Source organism: Panicum virgatum, chromosome 5N (assembly GCF_016808335.1).
Source record: "Panicum virgatum strain AP13 chromosome 5N, P.virgatum_v5, whole genome shotgun sequence".
Lineage (NCBI taxonomy): Eukaryota > Viridiplantae > Streptophyta > Magnoliopsida > Poales > Poaceae > Panicum > Panicum virgatum.
The window spans coordinates 52,038,288-52,065,296 of NC_053149.1; the positions used below are offsets into that span (position 1 = coordinate 52,038,288).

Here is a 27,009-nt window from a genome sequence, read left to right on the forward strand (position 1 = left end):
TACTAATAATTGATATAAAAAAGTCATATGCAACACCATTTTAATTTTTTCCCACACCTCACAACCGTAAACTAAAAATATATTTATAAGAGTTATTAAAATTATGAACCAGTTTAATCTAACATAAATAAACCTATTTCCTTCTAATAATTAGTTTTCATAATTCATAACACGGATCGCACGGTACTATTTACAATGACCCACATACTGTTCACAACTACACTCACACAAATACTATTAATCATAAATTTTAATACATATTTAAAAAATTACCAAAAGCCTTGAACCATTCTAATGTAACGTACAAATCCCAACAAATATTCACATCCAAATAATTGAATTTTAATTTTCATACAACTTTTTTCACTATATAATGTTTCTTCTTTTAATTATTTTAAATAATTTTTTTTTGTACAGGCGCGCATCGCGCGCCAACCTGTCTAGTCTATACTTATTTGGGCTGTGAAGGAGGCCCTAGACCCCTAGATCTTGCATGGGCTGAGACTTGGCCCATCCACATGACTAGCTACTAGGCCTGAAAATTGACCAGCTCAAGTGTGTCTCAACCATTGACATGCGCGTCGTGAGAGACACTGCAGTCTGCAGCAGACTAGTTACAGGTAAAAAGAGTCAGCATGTTAATAATTTCATGGACGGATTACACGTTTCATTGTCACAAAAAAAAAACACTTCTGTCCCGACCAAAATCATCTGCGTTCTAAGTGAGAACAGCAAAACTTCACCAATACAAGCACTGGGCGTAGGGACACAGGGTACTGTGACAATTGCAATACCTGCAAGAGGAATATTGATACACATCTACAGGGGATTACAGGATGCAAGTGGGCTGCAGGACAGGTCATCACAGGGACATGCACATTGGCAGGTCAAAAAAAAATCCATGCTTTCTGTCTCGTCCAATCTTTTTTTTTTTGAGGGGTGTCTCGTCCAAACTTCAGGCAGGATTGAAACCACGAATCTGAGGTGTCAGGTGTGCAACCACGGACTCTGACCATGTTGTGACTGCGGTACAAGAATACAAAAAGGATGGTTAGTCCTGTTGGTCGAGAGACTATTTACGGCAGAATATAACCGCGTTCAAAGACTTTTTGTTGACCTATTTACAATATTCAAAGACCTTTTCTGGAGACTCTTCCAGAGTGGATACTACTTCACAGTTGAAACTGAACAGGAATCCACTCTTGAAACACGTGACTAAATATTAATGGGCACAGCAACCTCAACCTTAATAGATAAGTAGTTTCACAAAAAAATTATGTTTTAAATGAATCTCACCCAGGTATATCCTTTAGCTTGGAAGTGCTGAAACTGGCAACTGATTGTGGAACACCCCATTCGACAGTTCATGTGCCTCTAAAGGGCTCTTCTTTGAGCGCTCCAGAGAAGTTGCTTCAAAAATACCTAAAAGGGATACCATTGGTCATTGAACAGAAAGAACCAAAATGAAGTTACCCTTTTGTTTTGGTGGGATTACTACTTGCAGATATGAGAAATTTTAGGACATGGAGGAGAAAAGGTTTGACAACTAGCCTAGCAGTATAGCTGAGGGAGTAATTTTAGAATTCAGTCATGGATACAACAAATGAGATCTCAAAAGTCAAAACTCACCAAATCCCAAAATGACGGAACAGACCAGAAACCCCAAAAGGGAGAAATCCATTTTGTACAATATCTCCAAAACAATGATGCAACCTGTTGAGACCATTAAGTGCCTTGGAGATGAGAAGACCAGATGCAACCTGCCAGGTAGGAATAACAACCACGTTAACATGTTACAAACATGAAGCAATGGTCTAATCATGAAGCAAAAAGGGCAGTTAACTAAAGGAAGGAAATTCATGTCTTATGATTCATTGAAAAGTTAATAAAAATGCTTCAAGAAGCATCCATGAAAAAGAAAAGTAATTGCTTCCTATTGTTGCACCTGAGCATATTGAATAATAACTTCAAATCTATAATCTACTGGAGATCTGGTTCATACTGATGATAGCAAAACAATCATGGTTTTCTTTACAAACTGACAAAGCAAATTTTAAAGTTAACTCAAAATGTGCCTTCCTTCTGAGAAAATATCTTACTTTTCCTCGGCAACATTGTCAACATAGAATATGAGCACCATCCCGAATAGAACAGTACTCAAGTATGCCCAACTTGGTAGTTGTAGTTTAACTATGCTGTCAGATGCTGAGCCCTGCAATCAAGGAAATAACAATCACTACGAATCGAAGGAATCATCTGCAAATCTTCCCAACCACAGAAATAATTAGAGCATAGATGGTATGTACTCACAAGGATTGTATCCCACATCGCAAATGGAAAAAGAAAACAAGTTGCAGAAGCTATAGTTATAGCATGAAGTCGCATTTTAAGTTGATTCTGTAGAAGAATAGAATGATGGTGATTATCAATTCCATAAAGAAAACTATGATGCATTGATTACTTTGAAGGGGTTTCTCTATATGGCAGAGAAGCTGAGATTACCTTGAGAGAAACACGCCGAGCTAATACTCTCCTTAAAGCAGATAAAATCCCAGCAGTAATTGGCACCACCATTTCTTTCATCCCAATAGTTTGTGTTGCCCTCTCCAGTGGTTCACTTCCAAAGCTATCTGTATGAAGTCAAGGTCTCCCAAAACACATTCATTAGTCCATTAAAGCTAGACATACTTAAACTGACAGAAATTCCCACTTGTACAGTATATCATTTCAGAAACATGTATGTTGTAGGATACATAGTGGCGAATGTGTTCTTGTAGACCATCCCTTTGATAAGAGACAATATGCTACCAACATAGCAGCAAGGCCTCCAATCTACAAATCCAGGGGAAACAGATGTCAGTATCACCTCCTAGGAAATTCCGCAGCTTCTAGTTAAAAGTACTAAATTTTGTTCCAAGAAAGTCCACCGAATGCAGAACACATTGATGAGTAAACATGCAGCAGAATCAAACACAAGATTCTTTATTAATTTGTCCAGCTATGGTAGTTTAGTTAATGAGATTTTAGACTGGTGACCTTGCTCAAAATCATGTCGATTCCCCAGATCAATGATCATGTCTATGCTCATTGCGATGTGTGCACATTTATTTGTTCTTAATGCCCATCAGATAAAAAACAATTCTAAATTATGTTATACATTTGAGGATGAGATCATGAGAAGCACATAACGTCCAACCAAATAAGATGAACTGGTTACAACAGAGATGGTATTTCTTGTGCCCATATCCACATTTATTGTACAGCTATTGGCCCACTACATTTACCAGTGCATGTGCACATAAATGATACTATCTCACTTATACATATTTACTGAAAAAGCACAGATCAATATCAAATGGGCTACGAAAAAGTGAAAAACAGTGATTACACAATGCTTAAGGTTTCAATGCCAGATATGAGCACTAATTCCTTATGCTTGTAACCCAAAAATATTATAGAGCAATATATTACATGAATTGAAATATCAAACACAAAAAATTCTGATTAAAATCAGCAACTTGCCTTTTTCCAGATATTAACTTTCCTTCCATATAAAGCAGCAGAGAGAACTCCAAGAACAGCACCTGCATACTCCGCCAGCAGAGCGCTAGACTCAATAGACAGAGTAAAATGAAGTTTAGACAGAAGTGCCAGCAAACACTTTCATAGTAACACAATTAGGATGCTCAAAGCAGCACAATATATGCAGGTGATTTGTTGGTAATGATAATATGAATGTTGTTTTGCAATTGAAGTGTTCAGAAATAGAATCACACCCCTAGGAGAGTAACTGCAAGGCCCCCTCTACATGCAGTCATGCAAATTTATGTCGTCACCTCCAGTCACAATGGCAATCATTCATTAGATCAAGAGAGAAATTATGCTGCGGTGTCCATTGAGTGCAAGTCATTTTGCGATGACCTGACACCATTAGCTCGCAGCATGGTTTACACATTGCATATTAGCTTGGCAGGAGGTTTAAACTAGTATTCCCTGCCATACTTGCACCATACCACAGATCACACAACTATGTGACAATTCATGGTGCTCAAAGAACAGTATGCTTACATTAGTGGGCCACAAGCAAGAAGTCCTTTACCCCACAATACAAAGTATAATGCCAGGATTCCTCCATTGACAACTGTAGGAACAACCTGAAATAATATACACGAGAATGAATACAATGAAATGACCATCTAATAGCAGGTGATGTAATCTCAAGAACATGATGGAATCACAGAACCTGCGAGTTGGGCAAAGGCCGGCCTTTCCAAGGCTTCTGTAAGACCAAGAATATGACGGATGTGGGTACAAGACAGCTGAAGATAAAGCCAACTATTGAATCCCCACTGTTGGATAAGTAGCTATATAACGAGTAAACAGACCAAATTCTCATGAAGTTTCCCAAGATATGAATCACTTGCAACAGTGTTGACCTACAAAAAGCAAATAACGGCAGCTTCGTCAACAGAAAGTAGCCAGTGATTGGTATCACATATGTTTGGAAAGGCAAACTTAAATATTTTTTATGTGAATATGATAGTAAGGGCAATCAAACTTTTATACATCAGAGAAGGAAAAGAGATACAAGTCAAGATCACATCTTTCTCTAGCTCACCTCACTTACATTTCTCTCACATAAAAAAGATAAAACTATGTTCACATGGATTAACAACATAATTACTGCACATATAGGTAGTCGATTGTCAGTATAGACCATGAACAGCCTCAGCCAATAGATGCTTGGAACTGAGAGCAATAATCACTTAATCAGAAATTCAGAACAATTACTGATCACCAGCTAATATGTTAGACAGTTAAGAGTAGATGATATACCAAGTTGCCAGAAATTCAAGAATAGATTGAGCTGCAAACTTAACATAAAATTTATACTATTAGCTGAGACTATAACCCACAGCATGTTCATTGTTAGTCTTAGTGTCAGTGATCTGTGCTCTCACAGAGAGTAGGATAATAATTCCTCTTCAGCAAGATCCTGATAACTATGCAGCAAATTCTGGGCCCTTCTATAACCAATTAATTTACAAAGGTGTGGAGCATTGCTAGTATATCTTTTTTCATGAATCTAGCTAATTTACTTTCCTCAATAAATGATACATTAATATTTTGTCTACATCTGGATGAGATTGAAGCACGTATTAGTTAGCTAAAGCACCATTGCAACTACAAATAGCAGGGCAATCATGCCGAAACTAGTACTTAAAAGTAAAACGGATGATCCTATTCATCATGGAGCAAAGTAGCATATCCCGGACAACTGGAGATACCGAAGGATTCATGCAGAACTGAGCTGCCAAAAGTATGAAAAATGGCACACTGGAACTAACATACATCACCAGTCTACCGCAGATTTTGCGCTCTCCAATCAAATTCACACCAGGACTAAAAGCCGCTTAGTAACTTAACTTCGTGAGAGTTACCACTCGAATTAAGCTTCAAAAGTAAACGGAAAAAAAACGATGCATAACGCGATCCAACAACGAGATCTCGCGCTGTGCCGCGCCAGGGGTGACTGGTTAGAGAAATGGGGGTAGGTACGAGGAGGGAACCTCACCTCGCCGTGGGGGCCGAGCGAGAGCTGGAGGCGCCCCCGCCGCCGTCCGCCGCGGCGGAGGCGGAGGGCTTCGGCGACATCATCTCGCCGGAGTCGCCCGGTGCTGGTGCTTTGGTCCGACTCGCCGGTACAGGTCGGTCTGTTGATGGACTCGAGATGTGAGGTTCGCTTCGGGGTCACGGCGACGGCACGTGACAGACCACGCGTTCGCTGCTTCGCACGTGATGGGACACAGATTCCGTCTTCCAGATGGGATAGCGGTCCGCGGTGCTGGGACACGGTGAGTTGGGCTGCTCGGTTTCAAAATTGTTCCCTCAGTTTTCGGGGAAAAAATTGTTCCCTCGCCATCACGATTTTTTTTTGATAGGCTCGCCATCACGAATTGATATCCTAGCATTGGGTTAACATGTGAAAGGAATAATACAAATCCGGTTGCATCCTCAGTGGGGACGGCAGAAACCCCTCGAGGCCGTCAACCAGCCATCGTTCGTGAAACCGTCATATCTCCGAATCTCCCGCTATCGGATTTAGCGGCATGACTTAAAAAAGCTAGTAACGAAATTAAAGCATTGGGTCGAACTCTTTTTTGGTGTTAAGGTAGTAGCTGTGAATAGTCATCTACTACTCGGAAAGGGTAGAAGAATGATACTTATTCTGAGACATACAACAAGGACATATTCCAAAAACGTGTACTATCGGATCGAGTGAATTAGAGAATAGACAGAGATCAATTGGCATTTCAGCTTCTCTTCTCCTTTCAGGGCCTATCCAAAAGAGAATCCAGGACCAAATATCATAATAGGACGAACGAACCAGCCTCCGTAGATATCTTTGTTTCGGAACAAAACTGAAATGTGTATTATACATATGAGAGATCATCCAATCGAGAAGATCCATCGATTTGTGGATAATTTTATACATAAACACCTTACAAAAATGTTTTATGCAAACAATGATGATTTTGCAAAAACGATTTGTACACAAACACTAATAATTATACTATGCCCCAACTATAGTGAGTTATATCGATCTCTATAGCCGAAGATTTAAAACCTTACTTTCTATCCCAAAGATCTCAGATGAAAAAGGAAGGACAACCCAAGTGATTTTGTGCGTTTCTATGTGAATTTCAAGTTAAAATGTTAGAGTTGGAATAAAAATGTGTGATTTGCTTAGAGCGAGTTGGTTATTTTTTGAATACATGTCTTCAAAGTCTCAACTTATTAATGTTCAAAGTTTACATATTTGTCAATAATGTATTCAAAATTGTTGTCTCAATGTGTTTCAGAAGTATTTGCCAGAGTAGGCCCAAGAAGGATCCAACAGGGTACATGCCTACGCTCAAAATTTCAAAGTCCACTCGACTTTGATCTAATTTTGTTGAAGTTGTGAAGATTGAAGACCCGCACAAAAAGAGACACTTTCATAGTTGTAACGAACATGGCACCATTTATGCCATTTCGAGTGATTTTAGTGATCGAATGATAACGCAATTAATGAGATTAATGGTATTGTTAAGTGAACATTTCTAGATCCCAGGAATAAAGTAAAAAGGCCATGCAAAGCAAAACACGAAGAAAGAACTCAAAGAAACGCTGAATTGGACGAGTTCTACTGAAACCAGTAGCACCGGAAGAACCGATGCCCCTAGCATCGGTGCATCCGATGGTTGTCGGAAGATCCGACGCCCTGCTGTGTGGCCCAAGTCTGTGCGCCTCTGGTGATTAAGTGAAGCAACAAGTGAAGCACCGGATTAACCGATGGTGTCAAGAGAGGCATCGGTGCATTGGATGTACTATGTTCTAGAGACGATGTCAAGCGCGCAGGAGCCAAGTCTTCAGCACCGGTTGAACTGATGATGCATCGGAGCATAGCACCGGTGTAATGACGTCAGCAGAAGAGGGAGGCCCAACGGCTAGTCCAGTTGCTGTGTGTGACCGGTTGAACCGACACCCTAAGCATCGGTTCAACCGATGGTCCTTGGAACTGCTGCAATTGTGTCAGAGAAGCCAACGGCTACTTCGGGTCTGAGAGTGACCGGATGAACCGATGCTACCCCATGCAGAGGCATCGGTTCATCCGATGGTACGCAGATTTTTGCTGACCGTTGGAGCAACGGCTTCACGACTTGGAGGCCTATATATATGGCATCTCCCGGCCATTTCAAGCTTGCTGGAGTTACTAGAAGTCATTCACACACCCAAGAACACCTCCAAGCCATACAAGAGCTCATTGATCATATACTTAGGTTTTAGCACTAGCTTTGTAAAGTGTGAGTGCTAGATTAGCTCTTGAGTGAGTGAACAAGCAAGGTTGAGATCCTTGTGGCTGGTTCTAGAGTGAACCACACTTGTATTACGGTGCGCCGGCCCCTTGGAGCAATTGGTGGCTCGCCGGCAAGTCAACGACCCTCCGGCTTGGTGTGGAGCAGCGTCGATGACATTGTGCGGGGGACGGAGACCCCTCCTTCGTGGGCAATCTCCCTTAGTGAAGATCGGGATCAAGGTGACCGTGATTGTGTTCACGGAAGAGACTTGATTGCCGGGAAGCGATACTCTTCGTGAGTGCTTCAACAACGTGGACGTAGGGGCGCCTTTATGGCAATCCGAACCACGGGATAAATCCTCGTGTCGAGAATTCGCTTTCTCTCATCCCTCCCTTTAAGCTTCCGCATTTCATATTGCAACTTGTGTGCCTTTACTTTCTTAGTATAGTATCTTGCTAGAATTGCCTATAGGTTGCAAAACTCTTTGGGGATGCGAGTTTCACACTAAGGTGAACCGTAGTTGCACATCTAGATAGCTTGATCTAGTTTAAGTTTTGTGCAAACTAGTTGGAGCCATAGGTTAAGATTTTAATAGTGCCTAATTCAATCCCTCCCCCTCTTAGGCTAGAGCACCCGATCACTTTCAATTGGTATCAGAGCCGGGACTCACTTCTCTCACAAAAAAGCCAATTCCATTGGTAAATTTGTGTTTACCGGCTCATTAGATCGGTAGGCTTCACCGCCTAGTGAGTTAGCTCTTAGGGGGAAAGGATGGATCCTTTTATACCCGCTCCAAGATTCGACGGCACATGCTTCCAACATTGGAAGGTCTTGATGCAAGCCCATCTCCAAGCAATGGGATTAAACATTTGGAGAGTTGTGAGTGAAGGTGTAAAAAATAATGGTCAACAAGAGAAGCATTATGATGTCACCGCTAAATGCATAATCTTGTCTTCTCTTAGTGATAATGTGTTCAACCGGGTTTATTCTTGTGAAAATGCTAAAACGCTATGGAAGACTATCATTGAGAACCATGAGGGCACGGAGGATGTAGCCAACGAAAGATATCATATTCTCATTGATAAACTTAATAGCTTTAAGCAACTTGATGATGAGAATGCCGAATCTATGTACTCACGTTTGAACACTCTTGAGAATGAGATTAATTCCTTAGGTGTGAAGCAAATTGAAGATTTGGAACTCATTCGCAAGATCCTTCACTCACTCCGAAGGCCGGACTATGATTTGGTGACAACAATTCTATATGAAAAAGATTTCACCACAATGACACCAAATCAAGTCCTCAATAAGGTGATCGCCCATGAGCTACGCAATGACATCAAAGTAAAAGCGTCTTCTTCTTCACCAACGCATAGCACTCTTGCATGCAAACAACTCAAGAAGTTGAAGAAGATGGCCATTAAAGATAGCTCAAGTGATGAGGAAGAAAAGGATGCAAGAAGCTCCTCAAATGATGATAAAGAGCCAATGCACCACAACCTCTACAAGCAAGTAAAGAAGATGAACAAATACTTGAAGGAAATCAACTCAATGGGGGTATATGGTCTTTCTCAAAGATGGGCCTCACCATCAACTTATGAAGGTTGAGAAGAAGTTCAAGAAGAACAAGCAAAAGAAGGAGAAGAAGCCCAAACATGAATCATTTGCCATATTTGGTGAATGGGTTAGCGGTGGTGAAGAATCAACTTCAAGTGATGAATCAAACAAGAAATTCACTACTCGCATGAGATCATCATCCAACACTTGCTTTATGGCCAAAGGTATGGATAGCGATATAAGTGATGATGACTCCGACTCTCCTTCAATTGATGAATTTCTTGCCCTTGTTCATGAGCACCAAAAAGTCATTAAGAAGCAATCAAAAGAAATTAAAAACCTTAACGCTCTCAAAGATCTAAATGCTTCTCTTGCTACAAATTTTGAAGATTTGATGTGCAAATTCAAATTACTTAGCAAGGAGCATGAAGAGCTCAAATTAAAATTTGAGAGCATTAATGATACTAATGACTCTTTGGAAATGAAGCAAACTATCCCTTGTGCAATTCCTATCTCTAGGATAGATGCTTCAACTTCTTGCATTGATTTAATTGATGATTCTTGCTCTAACCCTTGCAATGAGAAATTCTATGAGAATGTTGTTGTAGAATCATGTGATGATCTCATTGCCAAGGAAAATTATGGGCTCAAGCAAGAAGTGGAAAGACTCATGAAGGACTTGTATAGATTGAAGGGCAAAGGCATATAGAGCAATGTCCAACCTTCTCAAGATAATCGTGAAGACATGGTGAAGAAGCTTGAGAAGGGGTCCACCGTGACTTGCTCAAAGTGCCACAAAGAAGGCCACAAGTTCAATAAGTGTCCTCAACCAAGGAAGAAGCTTCCGGATGAGAGGAACAAAAAGAAACTCACAATCAAGAGTTCTCTCATATACACCAAGCCCAACCAGAGGAATAAAAGCAATAGCACCTCCTATGTGATCAAAAAGAAGACCAATGGCAAGGTGGTCGCTCACAAGGTTGGGAAGAAGGAAAAGAGTTGGAACCACTCCATTTGGGTGCCCAAGGGCATCATCACCAACATGAAGGGGTCTCAAATGGTGTGGGTTCTAAAGGAAACTTAAAGCCAAGAACGGCTTCGGGGGATTTGGAGGCTTAGCTTACAAGTTGAAGTGAAGGTTCAAGCCAAAACAAGCTAAGCTCACAACTTGGACATTCGTTGCCCAAGTCCCCCATAAGGTAACGGTAGCTAGATTTCAATTCAAGCATCATGTAGCTCCATTATTCTTGCTAGGATATTTGCATATCTTGCATCTCCTAGTGTTATATATGGTGAGTTGCTTGTGTCATGATTCTAACCCATGAGCAACCTACATGGTTTGATAAGTGTGTAGAAAGCTACACAAGGTTATCCTTCATGGTACATGGATCTCATGAGGTATGTATTTCATATGTGTAAGATGAACACAAGCTATAGGGTAAACTTCTCAATTGTGTCAAAATCAATATGCATACATTTGCTTGGTGATTCAAATACTAAATGCACACATTTAGGGGAGTTCACTCTATGGTTTGTGATTTTGAGACTAACATGTTTACAAGTTTATCTTTTGTAGTCTCACGGTGGAGTTAACACTCTAAGAGAATGTTATTCACGCTCAATGTGAACAAACAACTTTATAAGAGTGATTAGATAAATTGTGCTTCATGCATATTGAGCCATGCTCTATTAAACTTAAATGCTCATATCTAAGTTCATAGGCTATGCGCTCATACATTTGCTTAACCTTGGTGTAACAAGTGCTCTTCTTTCAAAGACTTTCAATTGGATGCAAGTCACTTTCAAATTGGTACATGCAAGGTAAACAAAACCCCCGGAGGTATGCAAGGTTCTAAACTTATTCAATTGATATCATTGTCAAATCTTTATCTTTTTAGAGCTACCTCTGTACATGATATGATCTAAGCTTTCTTGTTAAAACACCTAGTTGTGCACTTGATTTTCACATTATCATTTTGTGCTCATACTTATGGAAAGCTTAGCTCATGTCATGCTAGTTTCGTGATTTTGTGATCCTCCATAGTAAAATTTCAATTGGTATCTTCATTGATATCATACAATTAGGTCATAAGTCATGAAACTAACTCCCTAGGTTACTAATCTTCTCTTGAGCTATATTGTTTTGCAAGACCTTTTAGGTGATTTGATTTCAAAGGGGGGAAAATATGGATCAAAGCAAGGCATGTTCCCAACAAAGGGGGAGAGATGTTCCCAAGAAGGAAAAGTATATTCCAAAGGGGGAAAATACAGACTGGATCAAGTCAACATATGAGAAAAGAGTAGCAAATAGGGGGAGGAACAAAGGGGAATCATGGTTTTAGGGGGAGGCCAAGCCATCATTGGATGGTGGCAAGCATCCAAGCAAGTATAAGTGGTTTCAATTGGTTTCAATTGATATCAAGCGATTAAATTTGTCAATTTTTGCAAATATTAAGCTTGCTTTGATTGTGTTGTCATCAATCACCAAAAAGGGGGAGATTGTAACGAACATGGCACCAATTATGCCATTTCGAGTGATTTTGGTGATCGAATGACAACGCAATCAATGGGACTAATGGTATTGTTAAGTGAACATTTCTAGATCCCAGAGATGAAGTAAAAAGACCATGCAAAGCAAAACATGAAGAAAGAACTCAAAGAAACGCTGAATTGGACGAGTTCTACTGAAACCAGTAGCACCGGAAGAACCGATGCCCCTAGCATCGGTGCATCCGATGGTTGTCGGAAGATCCGACGCCCTGCTGTGTGGCCCAAGTCTGTGCGCCTCTGGTGATTAAGTGAAGCAACAAGTGAAGCACCGCATGAACCGATGGTGTCAAGAGAGGCATTGGTGCATTGGATGTACTATGTTCCAGAGACGATGTCAAGCGCGCAGGAGCCAAGTCTTCAGCACCGGTTGAACCGGTGATGCATCAGAGTATAGCATCGGTGTAATGATGTCAGCAGAAGAGGGAGGCCCAACGGCTAATCCAGTTGCTGTGTGTGACCGGTTGAACCGACACCCTAAGCATCGGTTCAACCGATGGTCCCTGGAACTGCTGCAACTGTGTCAGAGAAGCCAACGGCTACTTCGGGTCTGAGAGTGACCGGATGAACCGACGCTACCCCATGCAGAGGCATCGGTTCATTCAATGGTACGTAGATTTTTGCTGACCGTTGCAGCAATGGCTTCACGACTTGGAGGCCTATATATATGGCATCCCCGGGCCATTTGAAGCTTGCTGGAGTTACTAGAAGTCATACACACACCCAAGAACACCTCCAAGCCATACACGAGCTCATTGATCATATCCTTAGGTTGTAGCACTAGCTTTATAAAGTGTGAGTGCTAGATTAGCTCTTGAGTGAGTGAACAAGCAAGGTTGAGATCCTTGTGGTTGGTTCTAGAGTGAACCACACTTGTATTACGGTGCGCCGGCCCCTAGGAGCAATTGGTGGCTCACCGGCAAGTCAACGACCTCCGGCTTGGTGTGGAGCGGCGTCGACAACATTGTGCGGGGGACGGAGACCCCTCCTTCATGGGCAATCTCCCTTAGTGAAGATCGGGATCAAGGTGACCGTGATTGTGTTCACGGAAGAGACTTGATTGCCGGGAAGCGATACTCTTCGTGAGTGCTTCAACAACATGGACGTAGGGGCGCCTTTGTGGCAATCCGAACCATGGGATAAATCCTCGTGTCGAGAATTCGCTTTCTCTCATCCCTCCCTTTAAACTTCTGTATTTCATATTGCAACTTGTGTGCCTTTACTTTCTTAGTGTAGTATCTTGCTAGAATTGGCTATAGGTTGCAAAACTCTTTTGGGATGAGGGTTTCACACTAAGGTGAACCATAGTTGAACATCTAGATAGCTTGATCTAGTTTAAGTTTTGTGCAAACTAGTTGGAGCCATAGGTTAAGATTTTAATAGTGCCTAATTCACCTCCTCCCCCTCTTAGGCTAGAGCACCCGATCACTTTCAATTGGTATCAGAGCCGGGAGGCTCATTAGATCGGTAGGCTTCACCGCCTAGTGAGTTAGCTCTTAGGGGGAAAGGATTGATCCTTTTAGACCCACTCCACGGTTCGACGGCACGGGCTTCCAACATTGAAAGGTCTTGATGCAAGCCCATCTCCAAACAACGGGATTAAATATTTGGAGAGTTGTGAGTGAAGGTGTAAAAAATAATGGTCAACAAGAGAAGCAATATGATGTCACCGCTAAATGCATAATCTTGTCTTCTCTTAGTGATAATGTGTTCAACCGGGTTTATTCTTGTGAAAATGCTAAAATGCTATGGAAGACTATCATTGAGAACCATGAGGGCACGGAGGATGTAGCCAACGAAAGATATCATGTTCTCATTTATAAGCTTAATAGCTTTAAGCAACTTGATGATGAGAATGCCGAATCTATGTACTCACGTTTGAACACTCTTGTGAATGAGATTAATTCCTCAGGTGTGAAGCAAATTGAAGATTTGGAACTCATTCGCAAGATCCTTCACTCACTCCGAAGGCCGGACTATGATTTGGTGACAATAATTCTATATGAAAAAGATCTCACCACAATGACACCAAATCAAGTCCTCAACAAGGTGATCGCCCATGAGCTACGCAATGACATCAAAGCAAAAGCGTCTTCTTCTTCACCAACGCATAGCGCTCTTGCATGCAAACAACTCAAGAAGTTGAAGAAGATGGCCATTAAAGGTAGCTCAAGTGATGAGGAAGAAGAGGATGCAAGAAACTCCTCAAGTGATGATAAAGAGCCAATGCATCACAACCTCTACAAGCAAGTAAAGAAGATGAACAAATACTTGAAGAAAATCAACTCAATGGGGGTATATGGTCTTTCTCAAAGATGGGCCTCACCATCAACTTAAGAAGGTTGAGAAGAAGTTCAAGAAGAACAAGCAAAAGAAGGAGAAGAATTCCGCAAGGCAGGACTCGCGTAGTCATCCGTAACTACGCCCTAAGGGGCGGAGCAGCCGGCCCCACAGATCAGGCTCTTACCTCACCGGTCCAAAGGCTCCGGACTCCCTCCCCGCTCTAGGACGGGTCCGGAGACGCCACGTGTCCCTGAGGAGGGGAAGCTCCGCGCCAACAGCCGAGGGCTCGGACCCCCCCCATAGGGGTCCAAGACCTCCCCGCGCCCGTCCGGACCTCCCACGCGCGTAGAACCAATACACCGCCGGGGCGGGGTCTGGGGGCGCCATGTGTCCCGCAGGCGCGGGCGCGAGTCTTCCGCTGGAAGACTTGCCCACCCACCGCATTCAATGCGGGTGGTTGAGGCGTGCTCTGCTGCCGCGGCACGCGGGGCAGCTTTTGTCATACCGCATATTACAGAGGTACAAAGTGCAGCCGCATGCGCCGCATCCGTGCAGAGCCCGTCTGCCGCATTAAATGGATACGACCGCACGACACCTTTTCATCATACCGCCTACGCCGCAAGCTACACGGCCCATTCAGCAACGCTGCAGGTAACGCCGCAAGATACACCATGGCACCATTTCGACAAGACAGGGCATGGCTATGCCGGACGGAAGATTCCCACGGGCAGAGCAAGGAAATCCAGGAATGAGATCTCCGTCGCCTGCATTGCCATAATGCTTGTACAGTATGTTATTTTGAACTACATCGTTGGGCCCACCTATCGGGGACTTAACGTCCATGTACGCGCCTCCCTTGAGATATAAAAGGGAGGCGCTCACTGCACACTCCAGATGCTCCAAGACTCTCACAACACAAGCTCGGTTTCACGCCAAACAACCCTGCTCTCAACCTCTTGAGAGCACAAGCAATACAACACACAGTGGACGTAGGGTATTACGCTCCGGTGGCCCGAACCACTCTAAACTGCTGTGTTCATCATGTTCTTCCACCGAGATTGGGCTAATCCTAGCTAACCCCCGAGTACGCACCCTCAGGGTATAGGCGGGTGCACTACGCCACCCGGCTGTGGGTTTGCACACCACGACATTTGGCGCGCCAAGTAGGGGTGTTTAGCTGGTCTTAGTTCATCTCTTGCTCATCTCCATGGTTCGGGTGGTTGAGCACTCCCACCACGACGACAACGTGGAGATGACGGAGGGTGTAGTGTCATCCGCGCCCCACGCCTCTAAACTTCCTGCGCCAGGGGCAACCGTGCCCGTGGAGCAGCCACCGTCGGTAACAGCGCGCGCTGCACGTCGGCAAGAGTCAGGACGCCCGTCAAGGGCCCCCTCACAAGCTGCGAGCGGCGGAGCGCTGGCAGCAGCTAGTGAGTTGCTTCACAACTCTCCAGCTGCTGCAGCCTCGCCAGACGTCCTGAGGCAGTGGCGGGACGACGTTGACCGTCTCCTCCATCTGGCTCAGGCCTCCCCCAGTTCTGCAAGGACTGGGCAACGACCTCCTCCTGGCAATGTGGTGGTACCCTACCACCGGCGCCAGGGTGGTGCGTCGGCGTCCGTGCACTCACCCATGGTGAGGGGTGCACGAACAGAAGACCTGCGGGCGGAGCTCAACCGTAGGAGCGCGGGTGAGGACGCCAGCATCTCCGTGGAAAGGGCGCGAGAACGCCGCCTGAACATTGAGGGCCGCAACCTCAACGCCGATTTGGATGCAGTGGCACCCAAGCCTCCGGGAAATGCCCGGATACAGGGGGCACCCCGGTGGCTGGTGTGGGTTGCGCTGCGCTGGCGGATCACCTCCGCGCGGTGGCATGGCCGTCCATGTTCTGCCCGCACCTGCCGGAGAAGTACGACGGTACCACTAATCTATCTGAATTCCTGCAGGTATACGTTACCGCCATCACAGCAGCTGGTGGTAATGACGCTGTCATGGCGAGCTACTTTCATGTAGCCTTGACTGGGCCAGCCGACTTGGCTCATGAACCTCACTCCTGGAACAATTCAGTCCTGGGAGGAGCTATGTGCGAGGTTCACTGCGAATTTCGCCAGTGCGTACCAGCAGCATGGTGTGGAGGCTGACCTCCACGCCGTGAGGCAGAAACCCGGAAAGATGCTCCGGGCATTCATCTCGCGCTTCACCAAGGTACGGGGTACCATTCCTCGTATCTCTGACGCATCTATCATTACTACTTTCCGTCAGGGGGTACGTGATGAGAAGATGCTCGAGAAACTGGCGACGCACGAGGTAGAAAGCGTTACCACGCTTTTCTCCCTGGCTGACAAGTGTGCCAGGGCCGCTGAGGGCCGCGCATGGCACTCATCCCCCCAAGACGGAGACGCCAAGGCTGGTGGCTCCGGGGCTACCGTCTAGGGCGGTGGCAAGAAAAAGAAGAACAAGAACCGGGGTCGCGGGGAGCCACATCCCGGCGGTCCAGTCGCTGCAGCAATGGCACCAGCTGCTGCGGCAGCGGCTTGGGGCCAGAATGCGCGTGGCAAGCGCCCGCGCCCGCATGGTGGCAACGGAGGTTCATGCCCAGTTCATCCCACCGCTTGCCACAGCGCCGTTGACTGCCGCAAGATCCAGAAACTCGCGAAGCGGGTCAGTGGGCGGCGTGAGCAGGCCTCCAAGGACGGCTCACCCCCTACTCGCCAGCGGTCTGGCAAGGAGAAAGCCTCCGACAGCGAGACCGCTGTCGGGGAGAAGGAGCTGGGGTACCAATCCCCCGCTCGGGAGCTGAAGGGCGTTTACAGCCACGACAACTCCGACTCTGACAACGAGGAGTCTCGCAAGAAGCTGTACGTAATGTACGGCGGGAGTTGGGTGCTTGTCTCCCGGTGGGACGTGAAGACCCTTCGCCGAGAGATCCTTTCGGCGAAGCCAGGGGTCCCGAAAGCGGCGCCGCACCACAGGTGGAGGAACACCACCATCTCCTTCGGGCCATCTGACTGCCCAAAAAACTTGGCCGGGGCTGGTGTACTACCTCTAGTCACCGCCCCTGTCATAGCCAACGTCTGGCTCTATCACGTGCTGATTGACGGTGGGGCTGGCCTCAACATCATCAGCTATGCAGCGTTCAAGCAGCTACAGATCCCGGAGTCCAAGCTGACTCCCTCTCGCCCATTCTCCGGAGTGGGCCCACATCCGGTGTTCCCTCTGGGGAGCATCACTCTGCCGGTCATTTTCGGGACCGAGGAGAACTTCCGCACAGAGAGCGTCCAGTTCAATGTTGCGGAGGTAAACCTCCAGTTCAATGCCATCATTGGCAGGCCGGCTCTCTACCGCTTCATGGCCATTGCCCATTACGGGTATTTGATCCTGAAGATGTCTTCCCCTGCCGGTGTCCTCACCGTGCGGGGTGACCGCACCGCTGCCGTCGCTGCAGTTGAGAAACTGCATGCTCTGGTGGCAGAGGCTGCACGTTCCGAGGAGGACCCATCCACCTCGCGAGCCAGGGCACCCGCAAAGGCACCTAAGGTTCAGCCGTCCAACCCGGACAATGTTCCCGTGAAGACCGTGCAGATCGGAGCGGACTCCTCCAGGACCACCCGCATCGCGGGAAACCTGGAGGAGAAATAGGAAGACGTGCTCATCACTTTTCCTCTGGGCAAATATGGACGTGTTCGCCTGGGAACCGTCATAGATGCCCGGGATCCCCAGGGAAGTGATCGAGCACCATCTAAGGATCTACCCTGACGCCACGTCGGTACGCCAGAAACCTCAGATGCAGTCTGTGGAGCAGCAGAACTTCATCCGTGAAGAAGTCCGCAAGCTGCTACACGCTGGCTTCATCGAGGAGGTCCACCACCCCGAGTGGTTGGCCAACCCGGTCGTCGTCCCAAAGGCCAACGGGAAGCTTCGGATGTGCATCGACTACACCAGCCTCAACAAGGCATGTCCTAGAGACCCCTATCCTCTTCCACGTATCGATCAGATTGTGGACTCCACCTCCAGGTGTGACCTTTTGTCTTTCCTAGATGCATACTCTGGTTTCCACCAGATTCAGATGTCTAGAGAGGATAGGAAACATACTGCTTTTGTAACAGTGGATGGACTTTATTGCTATATTGTCATGCCGTATGGTCTGCGGAATGCCTTACCCACGTTTGTGCGAGCTATGAACAAAACTTTCTGTAATCTAATTAGAGATATAGTTGAGGTGTATGTCGATGACATTATAGTCAAGACTAAGGTAGGGTCAACACTAGTTGAGGACATGTCCCTCGTCTTCGACCGACTGTGCGCCACGCGTACGAAGCTGAATCCCGAGAAGTGTGTTTTTGGCGTCTCGGCGGTGAAGCTGCTGGGTTTCCTGGTCTCACATCGAGGCATCGAGGCAAACCTAGCCAAGATTAAGGCGATCGAGGTGATGAGGCCTCCTGGCCGCATCAAGGACGTCTAGAAGCTTACTGGATCTTTGGCCGCTCTTAGCCGCTTCATTTCGAGGCTGGGTGAGAGGGCCCTCCCCTTCTTCAAGCTATTGAGGAGGTCCGGTCCATTCTCTTGGACTGAAGAGGCTGAATAAGCCTTCTAGGAACTGAAGCGGCACCTCACCTCGCTGCCAGTATTGGTGGCTCCAGAGCCAGGTGAGACGTTGTTTTTGTATCTTGCTGCGTCTGCAGAGGCGGTCAGCATGGTGCTGGTGGCCGAGAGGACGAAGCAAGCTCGCCAGGGGGACACCAGGGTCTCCCCGGTCAAGGATGGTGAGCCGGACCATGGACATGGGGATCCGGCAACCACTCCTCTGTCTGAAGGTCCGGACCCCGGACAAGGGGGTCCAGAACCGCTGGGGGCCCAAGGACCTGACACGGTGGATAAGGGCGAGCCGGACCCGGTAGCCAGGGTCCGGACCATCCAGAAGCAAGTCTACTATGTCAGTGAAGTCCTCCACGAGGCAAAGGCCAGGCACACAGAGTTGTCGTAGTGATCTCTTATCCGTTGAGAGTGATCCTACACAACTCCAACGCCACGGGCAACATCGCCAAGTGGGCAGCAAAGTTGACTGAGTTCCAGCTGGACTTCCAGTCCCACCATGCAGTCAAAAGCCAAATCCTGGCTGATTTCATAGCAGAATGGACTCCTTCCCCAAGCAATTCTGGGGGTCCGGACAACGACGCTGGACCCCCGAAGCCGGAAGTCAGGACACCAGTCTTCACCGAGCCCCACTGGATACTATTCTTCGACGGGTCCGTCCGCAAGTAGTGCGCTGGAGCTGGTGTGGTCCTCATCGACCCAAACGGAGATCAGCTGAAGTACATGGTGCACCTTGAGTTCAAGCCCACCAACAACATGGCAGAGTACGAAACTTTGATCTTTGGCCTGACACAAGCCCTGTCTCTGGGGGTCCGGCAGCTCCTAGTGAAGGGAGATTCTCAGCTAATCATCAAGCAGGTCCGAGGGGATTGCAGCTGCAACAATCCCCAGCTCGCGGCATACCTCATCCACGTGAGGAAGCTCGAGAAGGACTTTGATGCCTTGGAACTGCAACATGTTCCCCGTGAATTCAACTCAGCAGTAGATGATCTCTCCGCGAGCATCTACCTGGGCATCCGTGCCCGAGGGCATCTTCGAAAGACGGTTGCTGAGACTTACCGCCCAGCCTGCCGAACTGGGTGAAGGGGATCAAGCTAGCACCTCGAAGCTAGCGGTCCCGGCGGCATTCCATCCGTGGTGCCCGCCCAGGGTTGTGTGCACTGTTGAGGACCCTGGAGACCTCATAGCGCCACTCGCACCTTCTCAGGGAGGTCCCGATGTATGGATCTCCGAGATCCGGGACTACCTGAAAGACAATATCCTTCCTGATGACGATGTGTCCGCTGAGAGCATAGTACGATTGGCTAAACACTACGCGGTGGTAGAAGGGGATCTCTACCGCCGTGGTGCCAATGGTATCCTCATGCGCTGCATTTCCCAGGAAGAGGGTCGCGAGTTGCTCGCGGAGATCCATGGAGGTGAGTGTGGAAGTCATTCCTCATCTCGCACGCTTGTTGGTAAGGCCTTCCGGCATAGTTTCTACTGGCCGACAGCACTCCAGGATGCGGCTGAGCTGGTAAGGTCTTGCAAAGCATGCCAGTTCCATGCAAAGCAAATACACACACCGGCTCAAGCTCTGCAAATGATCCCGCCCTTATGGCCATTTGCCGTATGGGGCGTGGATATCCTGGGGCCGTTCCCCCGGGCCGTCGGCGGGTACCGGTTCCTCTTCGTCGCCATTGACAAATTCACAAAATGGCCGGACGTTACTACTGTGGTGAACATCACCAAAAAATTAGCAGTCGCATTCCTCAAGTCCATTGTGTGCAGATTTGGCGTCCCAAGCCGCATCATCGCGAACAACGGGACCCAATTCAAAAGCAGACTCTTCCAAGAGTACTGCGAGGACATCGGCATCCAGCTATGCTTTGCGTCCGTGGCACATCCCCGCAGCAATGGACAGGTCGAGAGAGCGAATGCAGAGATCCTTAGGGGACTCAAGACCCGCACATATAACTACTTGAAGAAGCATGGTGCAAAATGGGTTGATGAGCTTCCGTGCGTACTATGGGGCAACCGGACCACACCCAGCCGAGCCACCGGGGAGACCCCATTCTTCCTGGTCTACGGGGCTGAAGCATGCCTTCCCCCGGAAATTCACCTGGGCTCACAACGGGTCCAGGCTTTTGACGAATCCATGCAGGAAAAACTGCGGCGTAACGATGTTTACTTCGTTGACGAACGAAGGTGGCGAGCAGCAATCTGAAATGCACGCTACAACCAGGTGCTCAGACACTATCATCAACGGTTCGTGAACAGTAGGGAGCTCCGGGCTGGGGACCTCGTCCTGAGGCGGATCCTGAACCGAGTAGGGCTCCACAAACTGTCCCCCAGCTGGGAGGGTCATTTCAAGGTTACAGAAGTATGCCGGCCCGGATGCGTTCGCCTTGCCACAGAAGAAGGGGTGCCGCTACCCAACCCATGGAACATAGAACATCTGCGTAAGTTTTACACTTAGACATAGCAGGAAAATGAAATTTTCCTTTGTAATAAGATAGAATTAGCGTGCGGTCCTGAGCGGTGGGGGTCCGTCCTCGTAAACCCGTCCTCTGGCATCCATCGCACCATCGGCTAACATTAACACGCGGCCCAGAGCGGTAGAGGTCCGCCCTCATAAACCCAGCCTCTGGCATCCATCGCGCAAGCCATGTATATCAAATTGCAATGGAAAGATTTGCTCCCAGTTCTGTCTTTGTGTCAAAATTGTATTTTGCATTTCGATTCTCGAGCTTTTCCCTCTCTAACCCCCGCGCGGACTTCCACTCTTGTCACTACAGCTAAGATCTGTATTGAGTTGCCAAATTGTTGTCCAGGTCCGGACCCCCTTGCTGCTGGGAGAGGGGTCTGGACCCCTAGGTATGGATGGATTCGGATCGGATACGGATGAATTCGAATCCGGATATCACCTTTTACCACATTTTAATTCGAATACGAATACGAATCCGAATCTTCTCGAATACGAATACAAAACGGATGGTTCGAATTCGAATTCGCATTCGGATGTTTACTCAGAATCAACTCGAAATTATTTTCCTAAAATTTAATCTAGACGAATAAGATATTAGTGTCAACTTCATAGATAGCCAACTCGAATTAAAATCAAAGTACTACATAGATCAAAGTAAACTAAAATATGGGTTCTTCATACAGTACCATACCAAATCAAAGTGAAATCCATCCTCAATAACAATGGTACGACCATTAATGTTAAATTAGATAACAAAGTACATGACATTCAACTCAAGTGAACTAAAACTAAAGTGTTTTCTGGTAGCAGTCATCAGTAGGAGCTGGCAGCAGACAACAGTTGTAGTGCTCAGTAGCACAACTAGCACAAAAAGGTCAAGCACCTCTGATCGCCTAAAAAAATTGTTAATTTGTTAATAACACATGTACAGATTTGACACAATTATCTAATAAAAAATCCAAAGGGAATAGTGAATACCTAAAGAGAGAGCAATCCTAAACATCTTCTAGTTCCACAATGTTGTCACCGTCGACATTTTGGTCAGCAGCATTAGAAGTCTCTACATCATGAATGATGATATGTATAAACAAATAAATCTGAGCATCTGAAACTAACATCATGTAGTCAAGTTAAATAGTTTATGTACCTCCATCTTGGTCGACATCATCATGAATACTAAAACCAGATAAATCATCAATGATTGAAGATACATCACTTGGATCTGAAAGAATAGACAACAATTACATGGGAAAAATCAACAACAACTAATCTACCAACTGGACATACAAGCAAACAGTACTGAGAAGTATAGAGGTGAAAAATACCTTTCCTTGTAGCCCTTATCCAATCCTTTGTGCAAATAAGTGCCTCGACAACATGAGGGTCCAAACGACTACGATATTTGTGAACAACTCTTCCTCCAGCACTAAATGCAGATTCAGATGCCACTGTTGACGCGGGAACAGCCAAAACATCCCTTGCAATTCGAGCAAGGATAGGACAGTTTGCACCATGGGCTTTCCACCAGCTCAGAATGTCAAAGTGGTTATCTTCTTTCCAGTTCAGCAATGGTTCATTGCTATATTGATCCAACTCAGATTGTTCTTGGCCAACTTCAGTGTTTTCCCTTAGAAATGAACTTAATCTTTTTCTCTTTGGCTCCTCATTCAAGTCTGCATAGCACTGAGATGTTCTAGCATTTCTAGCAGTTCTAACTTGAGTTTGTTGCACATTGCTAGTTGTAGAAGAACTGGACATAGAGGCATAAGATTCATAAAGATTTTTCAAAATTCTTTTGAATTCATACATATCATCATATCCATATTCATCTGACATCTCAGTATAATAAAATTCAACCACCTTCATCTTGTACCTTGGATCTAAGAAGCATGCAACAGCTAGAGCAGTATTGCTCATCTCCCAATACTTGTCAAATTTCTCCTTCATGGACTTTGCCATGGAAACAATGAAATTGTTGCTGCTTTTGAGCCACTCAGTGATCTTGAGGTTAATCTCACAAAATTCAGAAAAGAACAAGTTTGCTGTTGGATAATAAGATCCTGACAAAAGTTTAGTGGCCTCATAAAAGATTTCCAAACAGTTGCATAAGGAAGCAGCATTGTCCCATTCTTCTCTTGTAGGAGCATGCTGACCATATTTCTCAGGATGGAGTAGAATAAGCCTTTGGAAAACTCTTTTAAAGTGAAGAGCATCGGCTAGCATTAGGTAGGTTGAATTCCATCTAGTGGACACATCTAAAGAAAGACCTCTTTCTAATATTCCCAAATCAGCAGCTTGCTTAAAAAACAACTCCTCTTGCAAAGGTGAGCTCTTAATAGCAACTACTAATGCACGAATGTGTGCAATAACAGCTGAAATTGTGTTCACACCATCCCTAGCAATGAGGTTAATAATATGGGCAGCGCAACGCACATGAAAGAACTTGCCACCACAATGTATAGAACCTTGATTCTTAAGGATAGAAACGATCGTGTCCACACAAACATCATTTGAAGATGCATTATCCAAGGTCAATGCAAATAATTTATGATCAAGGTTCCAAGAGGCCATGTTTTGCATAAATGCAGCACTCAAATTAGCTCATGTATGCCTTCCTTTAAGATGCATGAAGTTTATAATCCTTTTATGTATCCTCCATTCATCATCAATGAAATGACAAGTCACACATAGGTACCCCTTATTCTGATTGGATGTCCACAAATCCATGGTGCAGCTAAAGCGGCAGTCAAGAGTGGAGAAAAAGTCAAATAAACTCTTCTTCTCACTGTGAAAGATATCCATGATATTGGTCCTACTGCCCTTGCGGCCCATTATTGGGAAATTTGGGCGCAAAGATCTAATAAAATCATTTGTATACTCATGCTCACAAAAGTTGATTGGATATTCATGCATGATAATTGCAAGATAGTATTTTCTAACACTAGTCTCCTCATCATACTTCAAAGAATCTGAACTTAGTTTCTTTATGCTAGGTTTCTCATTTTTTTCATCATGAAATGAATGATAGTGATTCCATAGGCGTGTGGTACCTTGATTGCTTTGGGAACTAAGAACATCTTCACAATACTTGCATACTGCCCTCGGCTTCTTGATAACCATGCCATCCACCTTTTCTTCAACAAAAACTTCAGTGAAATGCTTCCAAATAGGTGAAGTTTTCTTCTTTGCACGCTTGACTCTGGTGGGTGGAGTTCCTCCTGCTGCAGCCTCAGATTCAGTCACAACATTAGCTGCACCACTTGCTTCTATATTAACCTCTATGTCCCTCTCACTTGCATTCGCATTAGCAATGCCATTTAGTTCTCCTCCATTTACAGATGTCGCTGACCTCTGCAACGAAGAAATTCTTGTAAAAGTTGATAGATTCAATCCATTTACATATTTCAGTTGATAGATTATTTTTTTTGGGAAAGGTTGCCTAAAAATGAAATACCTGGTTATTTCTTGACGACCTTGTGTTTCTTGAAACCATGGTTACTGATATGCTTCACCTGTCCCTTTGATTCCAATTCTCTAAAACACGAGGTTAAGTATTAGAGAGGCTTGTTAGATTGGATCTGATATTATATCTATCTTTTTTTTTCAAATTTAAAGCATACATTAGTTAATTTTGCAACAGTTTAACAAGCTACTCTATCTATATTTTGGCAAACCACAAAGATCAACTAGGCAAACAGCAGTTCAACAACATAAAAGCATGAAGCATGACACAGCTGCTCAAGAACACAGAAGCATAACAAGCATCATATCAGGAGAGGTAAAAATATAGAAAAATAATTTTACATCCCACATTTTCACATGAATGGCCATATATGCTCTGTTGTTCATCATACAGGGCACCAAGTTCATGATCCAAACATAGAAACATAAAAAAATGTCACCTTGAAATCAGAGGAGGGGCTGTCGTAGGTGCACAAATTTGGAGGGGAAGTAAGAGCGCAGACCTTCACTGGCGAGGCAATGGAGTAGCAGACTAGACCACCGTGGGAGATGAGCAGCTGCCGTGGGAGGATGAGGAGGAGGAGCAGGAGCCGTGGGAGGACCAGAGGACGAGCAGCCGTCGGGGGCGCTGCCGCCGGGCCGTCGCGCCGCCGCCGCCGGGCCCGAGCAGGTAGGGTTAGGGTGCACGGTGGGAATTTTTGCCTTTGGATGAGGAGAAAATGGGAGCTGTACATGGATGGATAAGGTTATAAGGTTTGCGGGTAAAGGATTTTTGCGCGCGCAGGCAGAGGAATCATGGCGCGAAGCGATGGTGTGAGCGGGAGGAAAAGGCGCAAAGTCCGCGAGCGGCGGGTGCGCGAGCGCGCGGCTGAAATTGTTCGCGGATAGCGGATACATCCGGTTTCAGATCCGGATCCGACAGAAATTCGGATATCCGGATCCGGATCCGGATTTAGTAATCGAATTCGGATGCTTTCCATTTGCCATCCACATTCAATTTGAATACGAATTCGGATATCCATATTTGCGTTTTTAGCGGATACGAATACGGATAATTCGAATTTCCAGACATCCGAATCCATCCTTACCCCTAGGGACCTGATCTGGAGAGGGGTTGCTTGTTTCCTGGGGTGGTCCGGAGTCCTGTGTAGCCGCTTAGCCAGTTCCGTACCCAAAGCCTACACTCTCCACCACCCTGTAACGAGTGCTCTAGTACCCGAAGCTGGGTAATTAGGGGCCCGGACCTCGTTCTAGCTCAAGGGTTGGCTTCCTAAGTCCTACACGGCAGTTCCAGCTCCATATCTCAAAGGATCGAGTACGACAGAATGGCCTCACCCACTGCTACGGAGCGATCCGGAACGTCGGAGCCAGGTCTGGTAAAGTCGTGTTTGTTTACTGGAGTGGTCCGGAGCCCTGTGTAACGCCTTAGTCTGGTTCCGTACCCTAAGCCTACACACTCCACCACTCTGTAACAAGCATTGTGCTGCCTGGACCTGCGTATCTGGAGCCCCGGACCTCGTACTAGCTTGGGGGCCGGTCCAGAATAGGTCCCGCGGGCCTGCTACTAAGCTTTGAGTTTGAGTAGTATGCAGGTTAGGCCTTGACTTGTGGTAGCTAGTCTCAAACCATTGAGCCTACCTACCAGGGGGTCCCGGCATCCGCTTTAAGGCTTCATGCAGATCGAGATCCAGTCTTAGTGGTAGACAGACTCAAAACAACTGAGCATGTCTCCCAGGGGGCCCGGAGCGTTCGCTTTGAGCCAGACACCAAGAATCGATTCTGCATGCGTCAAACAGCTAAGTTGCAGTATCATTACTACCATCCCAGCAAGTTTGATATTTCTCTCTGTAGTTTGTTCTACTATACAGGGAATAAGTCGCTCGTTTGACTTGCAATCTATGCTACACCTATACCCAAGGACACTTGCTCAACCTCATACGGGGTCCGGAGCGTTTTCTCAGCTCGGATGGCAGATAGGTTCTAACAACTAAACCTATCTACCAGGGGGCCAGGGCACCGGGGTGCTGCATACCGCAAACCAGAGCAACTGATAAACAGCTAAGTTGAAATTTTCTTCTATTAAAATTTCAACAAGTACAATATTTTTACATAACACAAAAAACAAAAGTTCGCCTGCTGTGATGGTCCAGCTCAGGAATCTGCAGGCTCCCACTTGAAATAAGCAGCTATGAAGTCGACGACATCCAGCACGCTTTCCCGAGCAAAGGCCTCCGTCGCCGCCACTGGACCATCGACGACGG

General features: G+C 46.0%; 1 protein-coding gene across 1 annotated transcript; it reads right to left on the reverse strand.

Annotated features, from left to right (window-relative positions):
- Window positions 1-614: 614 nt before the first annotated feature.
- LOC120675359 lies at window positions 615-5,717 on the reverse strand. The gene is made up of 11 exons (XM_039956563.1): window positions 5,576-5,717; window positions 4,244-4,436; window positions 4,069-4,154; window positions 3,523-3,607; window positions 2,754-2,832; window positions 2,503-2,630; window positions 2,311-2,397; window positions 2,100-2,212; window positions 1,630-1,760; window positions 1,297-1,422; window positions 615-1,023 (listed from the first exon to the last, which is right to left on the reverse strand). The coding sequence occupies exons 1-10, from the start codon at window positions 5,656-5,658 to the stop codon at window positions 1,310-1,312; spliced, it is 1,098 nt and encodes a 365-aa protein (XP_039812497.1). The 5' UTR covers window positions 5,659-5,717; the 3' UTR covers window positions 615-1,023; window positions 1,297-1,309.
- Window positions 5,718-27,009: the final 21,292 nt, after the last annotated feature.

What these genes read in the sequence shown, in the direction of transcription:
- LOC120675359 (XM_039956563.1), bottom strand. Translation starts at nt 5,658, where the DNA reads ATGATGTCGCCGAAGCCCTCCGCCTCCGCCGCGGCGGACGGCGGCGGG. An exon ending in AAGAACACATTCGCCACTAT is followed by an intron (nt 2,631 to 2,753) that starts GTATCCTACAAC and finishes GACTTCATACAG; the next exon opens with ATAGCTTTGGAAGTGAACCA. An exon ending in CTCGGCGTGTTTCTCTCAAG is followed by an intron (nt 2,398 to 2,502) that starts GTAATCTCAGCT and finishes ATTCTTCTACAG; the next exon opens with AATCAACTTAAAATGCGACT.